General features: G+C 44.6%; 1 protein-coding gene across 1 annotated transcript; it reads left to right on the top strand.

The window, feature by feature from the left end:
• Window positions 1-1,278: 1,278 nt before the first annotated feature.
• adamts1 (ADAM metallopeptidase with thrombospondin type 1 motif, 1) lies at window positions 1,279-7,238 on the top strand. Its single transcript, XM_072365769.1, has 8 exons — window positions 1,279-2,232; window positions 3,001-3,341; window positions 3,462-3,594; window positions 3,698-4,155; window positions 4,288-4,474; window positions 4,680-4,858; window positions 5,104-5,279; window positions 5,388-7,238. Exons 1-8 carry the CDS (start codon window positions 1,668-1,670, stop codon window positions 6,127-6,129), a joined length of 2,781 nt encoding a protein of 926 aa, XP_072221870.1. The 5' UTR covers window positions 1,279-1,667; the 3' UTR covers window positions 6,130-7,238.
• Window positions 7,239-9,823: the final 2,585 nt, after the last annotated feature.

The raw sequence follows: 9,823 nt of genomic DNA, 5'->3' as shown, positions 1-9,823 counted from the left end.
CAGTTACTTTACCTGACGTGCACACATTGCCTCCATGTGGCCAGCTGCTCATGAACTGACCATTAACGGTCGCTTCAAATGTAATACAAGGGCGCCACCTGTCAACTATACCTGTGAGCTGTCATGGAAAATATCTGGTGTTCCTTGGGAAACGTTCTCCATCTACTGGAAAATAAAGAAATTACGCATTTTCTCTTTTTCTAAATTGATGCTTTTAAGGTGGACTTTAATGATCTTTCCGCTTAGTGATCAATGACGTTTGCTTTTGTAAGTAAAAAAGCAAATTGATCCAATAAACCAACGAGGTTATGTCTAATTATTATATATCTATTCTGGAGCTTTATGGTTTTGAGAAAGTTATATAATTTTACACAAGGTTTCAGGGTTTTGGAGAAAATTTAGTTTATCTTGAGTCCTCTAAACTTAAGAGTTTTTTAAACATATTTCAAAAATGTTCATTTGTGTGTAGGCTATTGTGTTTTTGCAGCAGTAGTGACAACATCACCAGTACCTCTACTTTGTCAGTTATTTTTAATGGAACTCCAGCGTAAACTCTTCCTCCTTTTTGAGAGGAAGAACAGTAAGTGCGGGCGGGGGCTAAAACCGGAGGACGGGGGCTCTCGTCTGCCTTGCACAGGGCGCACACAGTCCAATGGAAGGGTAGCTCCACCTTAAGACCTCAGCGGCCCCTCTCAGCTCCCTCTCCCAGCGGTGAGGAGTAGCTGAACCCGGCCACGGCGCACCACAGCCGGCTTGGCACACGGGAGGTGAATACGGTTCCTGGAGCCCTGTCCAGGACGATATGGTTACCATTCCGACCTTTCCCTCTTTAGTTGCACTACAACACTGCTCCACACCAGCCACTCTACCTGTCACATCAGTTTGAACAGAAATAAGCTTAGGATTAATTAACTTAATGCGGCCAGATATCAAAAAGAAGCACACGATTTAAAGTTAAACGTTTAGTTTGTATTTTTATGAGATTATCTTCAATTCCATATGATGAATATTAATTGATTATATAGGCTACAGTGTAATAATGCATCACACGATGCTTGCCTGTGTATATCAAGCACAGAGTGTAGAAAAAAAAACATTCCCTGTCCAACGCTCCCTATCCTCCACAATGATTGATTATTATGGCAAAGCTCCAGGTCGCTGCTGCGTTTGCGTTGCGCACGGGATTTGGCCCCTCTCAGATCAAAGAGACCTCAGGAAAGGGGTGGTCCCGGGGCAGGGGAATATATAGGAGGGACCGGCTCGGATCTGACTGCAAGGCAAGAGCGGAGAACAAACCAAACGGGACAGCAGAGCAAAATACCTGCCCCCGAACTCAAAGCAAGAGCCAGAAACTAAGAGTTTGAGATTTTGGAGAGAAACAGAGAGCAACCTGTTGGAATTTACCATCCAGCATTTATTTTCATTCCATGAGAAGACTTTTCTGCAACAAGTCAAACCTGCTCATAACTTTAAAAGAGTTCTGCACTGGATTTGATCCTTTTTTCTAGATTTATAATCGTGTGCGTAATTTTGGGGACAGTTTTGTGGAAGTTCATATACTTTGGTTTTGTAGCTCATAGTGGAAACACACTTCGGGGATTTACTTCCTTCATTGTAAAGACTTTATTCTCAGTTATTTTTTTCCAGTTGTCGGATTTTACGGTTACATGATGTGGTTTTTACACGTTTCCATTGGTTTAATTGCCGCTGTGTGCGTCGGCGCAGAGCAGAGCGCCTGGGAGGAGAGCACCGTGGTGCCGGTCAGATTAAACCCGGAGGAGAAGGAGAGAGAGACCGGGGTGAAGTTGTACCGGTTGGACGTATTTGGAGAGCAGTTGTTTTTGCGAATTGAACCGGACAACAGTTTCATGTCGCCAGGGTTCGTCTTCCAAATTCTGGACACTTCCGAGTCCGAGCCGACGCTGGCACCTGATAGCGGGTGTTTCTTTTCGGGCACGGTGAACGGAGACGTCCTCTCAGTTGTGTCGCTCAACCTCTGCAATGGAATCAGTGGCGCAATCATTTTTAAGGACAAAGACTACGAAATTCAGCCCCTAAAATCGAGTGCAGTCAAGGGCACCGACAGGGATGTCCACAGGATTCGCCGAAGAGACTTCGCGACTTGGCCTGGGAAGGGCAGCGCCAAGTGCGGGGTCAACGAGGACGAGAAGAGGGTGCCAAAGAATCTGGAGAAAGAGGCCAGTCACGGAGCCCCTAACACAGACCAGACAGGTAACACTGCGCGCATTTTACACACTATTACTCATCTTTATTATAGCTAAAATTCTCCGAGCAGGTACACTTGAATACACTGTAGAAGCCATAAAAATGGTCAAATCTTCTGCCGCTATAACAAACAAAAACCCTGTGTTATAAAGTTTCCTGACTCTATCGAGTGTGTTGGCCAAACTGTTGGAGCTGCAATTGTTCGTGTGCTAGTATTGCACAGCACGCGCAATGGACTCAACTAACTTTTGACAGCACTGTCAAAGAGAAAAGGCAGGGAAGGAAAGGAGAGAGGAAAGAGGGGGAGTGGCGGAGGAAGGGGGACAGAGGGGTAGGGGACAGCCAGAGCCCGGCAGCGCCGAGACGTGTAAACTTGTCTCCTGGTACAAATCGCACCGACGGAGTTTATTCCCTAGACAGGATTTTGAGCCTTCGTCCTTTCTCACTCGCATAGTTTTTCCACCCGAGAAGGTCATCTTTGAGAATGTGGACCCTGAGAAGGAGGAGCCGCCGGTGGTGTGACGCTGAGTCACGGCAGCCAAGCTGCTCAAGGCACATCCGGAGCTCTCTTTATTGGCTGCAAAAAAGGGGGGAATGCTGTTAGAACAGTGCTGCCTAGACTTTTAATATTTCAGCTGTTCAAAAATTTAAAAAATAAAAAAAATAAAAATTTTAAGTTTTAAAAGTTCCAGTCCTGTAGTTGTTACTGACACATCATATAAACTACATGACTTTATGAACCCAGTGTAGACTAACCTCTTTCTGTCTCTCCAGCCCATCACAGGACCAGGCGTTTTGTTTCTACCCCTCGCTACTTGGAGATCTTGGTGGTGGCTGACCAGTCCATGGCTGAGTTCCATGGTGCAGGGCTCAAATCTTACCTTCTGACAATCATGGCAGTGGCATCCCGCCTCTACCGCCACCCCAGCATTCACAACTCCATCAACCTGGCTGTGGTGAAGCTGCTGGTGGTGTACGAGGAGGAGCGGGGCCCCCAAGTGTCATCTAACGCTGCCATGACCCTTCGCAACTTCTGTCAGTGGCAGCGCCAGCACAACCCACCAAGTGACCGCCACCCAGAGCACTACGACACAGCAGTGCTCTTCACCAGGAAGGTAAGTTGTAGTACAAGTCATGTGTTAAGACAGAAAATGGATCAGTGGTAGACAAAGCGGGGGAGACATAGTGACAGGGAGTGCTCACATGTTGATTTTACTCTCGATCTCCCTCACTAGGATCTGTGTGGAGCCCACTCCTGTGACACTTTAGGCATGGCAGATGTCGGCACAGTGTGCGACCCTGACAGAAGCTGCTCAATTATTGAGGATGATGGACTGCAGGCAGCATTTACTGTGGCACACGAACTGGGTAAGAATGTCATAAAGATTTCAAAATGTATATAATTGTATGCACACTAACAGTAGAGGTGTTAAAATAATTTTTCAAAAAATTTCTAATATCTCCTCTTCAGGCCACGTCTTCAACATGCCTCATGATGATGCCCAACTGTGTTCTGAGGTCAATGGTGCCCACTGGGGCTCCCACATGATGGCGTCCACCCTGTCTAATCTTGACCAGCAGCAGCCATGGTCTCCCTGCTCTGCCCTCATGATCACCAGCTTCCTGGACAATGGCCACGGTCAGTGCCTGCTGGATAAGCCAGTCAAGCCTCAGCTGCTCCCTGAGCCCTTGCCGGGGACGGTCTACGACGCCGACCATCAGTGTCGTCTGACATTTGGTGAAGACTCCCAGCACTGTAAAGACCTGAGCACCTTGTGCGCAGCTCTCTGGTGTACTGTGACTACATCCAACGGTTTGCTGGTTTGCCAGACCAAGAACTTCCCCTGGGCTGATGGGACGTCGTGCGGGCATGAGAGCTACTGCTTGGCTGGACATTGTCTCACAAAGAGTCAGGCAGCCAAACATCAGGTAGGGATTTAGACTCAATGTTATCCCACTTTAAAAGACTCAACCTTTCCTGTTGTTAGATCAATGAGCATTTGAACTTTCAGACTCTGGCCTGCTCTAAAGTTGTAATGTGTTTGCTGCTGTTGTTTTCAGACTCCTGTTAATGGTGGTTGGGGTGTTTGGGGTCCCTGGGGGGACTGCTCTCGGACCTGCGGTGGAGGAGTTCAGTACTCCTTTCGCGCATGTGACAACCCTTTGCCAAAGAATGGAGGCAAGTACTGTGAGGGCAAAAGGATCCAATATCGCTCCTGCAACACAGAAGCCTGTCCTGATACCAACGGTAAGAGACTTCTGTCTTCACATCAAAGTACTTAATTTTGGATAAAATTTAACAAATGTTATTAAACTCTGTTTCAATTTGGCACCACTCACTTTAGTCTTTTTAGCTTGAATGTCTAAGTAATTTTTTTTAGTCAGATGCACTGGTGTGAAGGTGGCGTCACTCTCCTTGCAGGAACTCTGACCTCTCTTTTTCTCTTTCTCAGGCCTGTCATTCCGTGAGGAACAGTGTCTGGCCCACAATGACATGTCAGCTCAAGTGTCGCTGGGTTCGGGTGAAGGTGTCGAGTGGGTTCCCAAGTATGCTGGAGTTTCACCCAAAGACCGCTGCAAGCTGGTGTGCCGGGCCAAGGGGACTGGATACTTCTTCGTCCTCAAATCTAAGGTGAGTTGATAATGCTGCATAATTGTTGCCACTCTACTTTGGAATGATACGTTTTCTGGGTCTCAGTTTATCTCATAACAGTCCTCATACCTGTGTAGACTTGCAATTGAGTATCATTGTAATTTCCTTGAGGGGAAAAAGATTTGTAGGGGAAAGGATTTTTACCATTTGACTCAAAACTCTTACATAACAGTCTAATAAGGCAAAACTCTAAGGTTCCAATTTTGTGTCCTTGCTGATCCCAGGTGGCTGATGGAACGCCCTGCAGCCCAGATTCCACCTCAGTTTGTGTGCAAGGCCAGTGTGTCAAGGCTGGCTGTGATCGTGTCATTGGCTCTAACCGGCGCTTTGATAAGTGTGGCGTCTGTGGTGGAGATGGATCTACCTGTAAGAAAGTGTCAGGCTCTCTGGAGCGTGCCAGGTAAATATCAAACAGGCCAAAAAGTCATGAACTCTTACTCTCAGAGCTTGATTGCATGCATGTCAAAAGCATTTTGATATCTAAATGAGTCCGTTTCTTTTTTTTCAGGCCTGGTTATCAGGATGTTGTAACTATCCCTGCTGGTTCCACCCACCTGGACATCAAACAGCGTGCTCCAGGCAATAGTCGTCAAGACAACAGCTATTTGGCAGTGCGTCGCCAGGATGGAACATATCTGTTGAATGGCGATTACAAACTGATGACCATGGAGACGGACATCGCTTTGCGAGGGGCACTGTTGAGATACAGTGGCTCCTCCGCCACCCTGGAGCGCCTCCGGAGCTTCGCACCACTCCCCGAGCCCCTTACCATCCAGGTACTGTCTGTCGGGGAGGCCCCAAGGCCTCGGGTCAAGTACAGCTACTTTGCCCCTCGGCCCAGCAATAGTGCTTCAGCCTCCAACAACAACGGAGGCCGCCGCCAGTCAATCAATGCCATCCGGGAGGTGGGAGGAGCTGAGTGGACCCTGAGGGAGTGGGGTCCATGTTCTCAGACCTGTGGTGGAGGCATGCAAGAAAGAGAGGTTGTATGTCTGGACCCCCAAGGATATCCATCTAGAGACTGCCCTGAAGAACTTCGTCCTTTGGCCTCGCGGTCATGCTCCTCCCAGCCCTGCCCCTCCTGGCTTCTGGGAGAATGGTCACTATGCTCTAAGACCTGTGGCCGGGGCTTCCGCAAACGTCAACTGCGCTGCATCGGGTCCGACGGGCGCACGTTAACCCACGACAGCTGTGACCCCAAAGACCGGCCACGACCTCTGCTGGAACTATGCAATCAGAGTGCCTGCTAAGGACTGCATCTACCATCTGACCTCCTGTTGTCCCAGCTTTCAGATCAAAAACTCTGATCACTCCCTGCATTTTTACACAGACATTTTAAAGTGTCTGGTAAATGTTTACGTCTAAAGCTGGAGAGCTACAGATGAGTCCACAATGATTGTGACTGTAACTTCCAATATTTTACCCATTCCCTCCACCAATTCTGGGATCAAATGCTGAACAACAGTTGCGCTGCCACCTGATTGCAGCAACCAAGACTAAGTACAGCTGTACACCTGTCTGTCAGCAGTGGCACATCTGGCGTTCCATGAGGGGAAAAGATTCCTGCTTTCCCTAAAAGAGCATGCTGCTTACCATGCTAATGTCATACTTGTTTGTGAGAGTGAGACTGTTTTTTGTGTGTCAATTTTTTTATGCATGTATATGTTTGTCCAAGCTGGGCTGGACAGACCAGTAAGATTTAGGGTGGGGGAGGTTACTGCAGAGTATATAAAGAAACAAATGAAAGAGAATAGCTCACAATTTACTTGCTCACCCCATCAGGTATGGAAAATAAGATAGCTCATAGTGTTTATGATCAAACTTCAGTCCACATTTATTTATCACAAACCTTAAGCACTTCATCTTTGTTTGTTTGTTTTGTTTTTTTTTTAAATTTGTTGTTCTGCCAGCGGCACATTGTATCAACCAGTTTCTCAAAATGCCTCAGTACTTTGTCTTTTAGCCATATCTTGCCCTCATCAACACAGCCTTTAATGAGGGAACTCTTATAAGACCAAAGGGGAGTGTATGAGTGTGTGTGTGTGTGTACATGTGTGTGCGTGTGTGGAGACCTAAAGAGGGACTTGTCTCCTGCTACTACTTCATAAGTAAGTCTCTCCTGCCTTCTGCGAAGGCTCTTTTTTTTTCATGAGTTCTCTTTTTTTTTTCCTTTTGTACAGAATATCCAAGTTTTATTTATTTTTGTACAGCCTGTTAAATATAATCATGTGGCTTTTTTAATATTATTTTTTATTGAGATTACAGAAGGAAGTAGAATATATAGAGTATTTATATACAGTGTTATATATATATATATATGGTCCTAGGTTCATGAATAAAGCATCACATTGACTTGTGCGGCTGATGTCTCCAAAGTGGTTTGTCTTTTTGGAAGTTGGGAGTGCTCTGACCTGCAGTGGAATAAAAAGTTATTTTGCCCTTAGATGCAATATACACACAACTGAATGCTCAACCTCACTCTAACCTGAAACTTTCACACAGTTCCTTGAAATACAGAGGAAAGGCCAAAATATTCTCATGAAATATCATCGCGAAGATGGCTTTAATTTGACCAAAACCATACGTCAATTCACATCTTGTCCTGGGGGTGACTGCATCTATTATGCAAAAAAAATGCCCCAGTAATGTAACAAAGCATACATAATCACTATTATGATACATTTGTTCAATCTATATCCTGGGGTTCTGCAGGTGGGCCCCTGTCTTTTGGACTCCATAAATATAATAATAAAAATAATAATAGAAAATATCCATACAAACCCACACAATCTATGGAGAATCCTGGTGACCTCTAGGGGGAAGTGTTTAGCAACTGTCTGGAAATGGAGAAGGATTTTTGTGTAAATGAGTGTCCGTCCACTAGATGGTATTTTCATACAATTTGTTCTGTATAAGGTCTTTAATAATTTCAAACCAATTCTAGTCAGATTAGACCACAGGAGGGCCACGGTGAGCTGCTGGCTCCATATTAACATTTTAGAGACACCTAAAAGGTTGTGTAATGTGTTTCATATGATTTATTGAATGCACTGTGAAACTAGTACCTCTTAGCCTGAATTTGAAATTACAGCTGATGGATACAACATAGCATTTAGGCACCATAAAAATGAATTTGAGTTAAATAAAGTTGAAGTACAATAGAATCTTTTGCCATTGTGTTGGATGTGTTGATGTTATCATTGTTTCATCTTTACACTTTTAAATATAAGTGAAACAGAATTTGAGCCCTAAATAAACGTAATATATTGACGTCAGTCTGAATTAACTAGACTGTTATGCAAGCAAAATGGCTCTAATCAAAGCAAGATGCTATTTTAGATTCAGCAATCAGGCAGTGACTGAGGCGCAGAGCTGCAGTAAGCTTGTGATTTTCAGTGACAGATCCAGTGGAGACCATGCAGAATATGCTCTCTTTCTGTGACATGGTGACAAACCAGAAATAAACTGTGAAGCCATTTTGGTTGCATCCTAACAAGTTTTAATCTCTTCAGCACTTTTGTGGCTGTACTGTCAAGCATTTCTATCCTGAAATTCCTGGACCCTTGCTTGGACTATAAAGCACCGAGGCACTGCCACTAAAAAGCTGAGCCCATGTGGCACTTCCTGTTGCATTGCAAGGAAGACAATCTCCCACCCTGTGGCTTAAAGGAAATCATTATCTTCTCATTATAGGTGGTTTAGAAGAAGATTGGCCATCTCTGTAATCTACATAATAGCATAATGTGTCATTTGATTGGTAACTCGAAACAACTGCTCTGAGCAAGAATTTTTACATTTGCATAAGTTATTATTCCCCTGACTTTACAGATGACAGAAATAATGGAGGGGGGTGTTACCATTAATGCCTGAAATTAAAATGTTGCCTGTCTGTTCTACCTGCTTGTTTTCACATGCCCCACATGTCACTCCATTACAGCCTAAAAGAAACATCTGGAAGGCATTATGAATCATCGCTGCTCAATGTGGGTGGCATTTCCAAGAACTAAATTATCTTCATCCTTTTGCCACCCTTGGTTGGTCTGTAAAAGTTTGTTTGAATTATAGCAAATGCAATCCGGTCTCCCAGCTTCAAGAGAAAGAGTATTTTAAAAATCTGAATCTATTATGACTAACAGCATACGTCATTAGGTCTGCGCAACAATGGCAATAAATTACAGGGTAACACATTTCATCACAGGCAAAATATATGTAGTATATTTAGAATCTACTGATAAAAACTCAAGCTAAAACTGATACTTTGCTCATGAAGTCAAGAGGCCTGGTTTGTTTTACACACCAAAGTCCATTTTGTTGGGTTAAATTGTGTTACTCACAGCCTGCTATAGGCCCCTGCAGAGTAAGATTTGCTCTACAATGATACGTTTTATTGCCACAGATAAAGCAGAAGAGGTTGAACAGAGAACAGTGAGGGTGGGGACCCCTGTTGATTTTGCGTAAAGGGGCCAATACGTCTTTATATAGCATATGGTCAAAGGTAAAAGTGCCAATGGGGATGAGTGATTTGGCTGTGGTTCTTTCTGTCTTCAATAGTGCACGTAGTTAAAATGGGCAAAGTGAGGCTACATTAAGCTTGATTTCTTCTCCTAAGTTAGATTGCAGTGAGTGACCTGTGTTGTTGGGAAACTTTTACAGCTGCGTGTCTGTGTTCTGTCTCGCATATACTTTATGTGTGAGCAAAGCAATGTGTCATGAAAAAAAACCTGCATACCAAGTGTGCCATTTACAGTTGTTGCCATCTTTGTCTTAATGCATAGAACACTTATTGGGGCATGCCTGCATAGGGTACAAACAGACTGTGCAGGCCCTCTATTTATCTAAAGTGGAGTGTTAATCAAGCTTTATAGTTGACACATCAGTCAAGTGTGGCTGCAAATGAGCCAGTTTCGCCACTTTCATAACCACACCTGAATGTCATCTGTGATG

The sequence above is a fragment of the Leuresthes tenuis genome, unplaced genomic scaffold (genome assembly GCF_036924035.1).
Source record: "Leuresthes tenuis unplaced genomic scaffold, fLeuTen1.0.hap1 SCAF_1, whole genome shotgun sequence".
NCBI lineage: Eukaryota > Metazoa > Chordata > Actinopteri > Atheriniformes > Atherinopsidae > Leuresthes > Leuresthes tenuis.
The sequence above is the reverse complement of the archived record's forward strand: the minus strand, read 5'-3'. Positions and strand labels throughout refer to the sequence as shown.

What these genes read in the sequence shown, in the direction of transcription:
- adamts1 (XM_072365769.1), top strand. Translation starts at nt 1,668, where the DNA reads ATGATGTGGTTTTTACACGTTTCCATTGGTTTAATTGCCGCTGTGTGC. An exon ending in TCTTCGTCCTCAAATCTAAG is followed by an intron (nt 4,859 to 5,103) that starts GTGAGTTGATAA and finishes TGCTGATCCCAG; the next exon opens with GTGGCTGATGGAACGCCCTG. An exon ending in GGCTCTCTGGAGCGTGCCAG is followed by an intron (nt 5,280 to 5,387) that starts GTAAATATCAAA and finishes CTTTTTTTTCAG; the next exon opens with GCCTGGTTATCAGGATGTTG.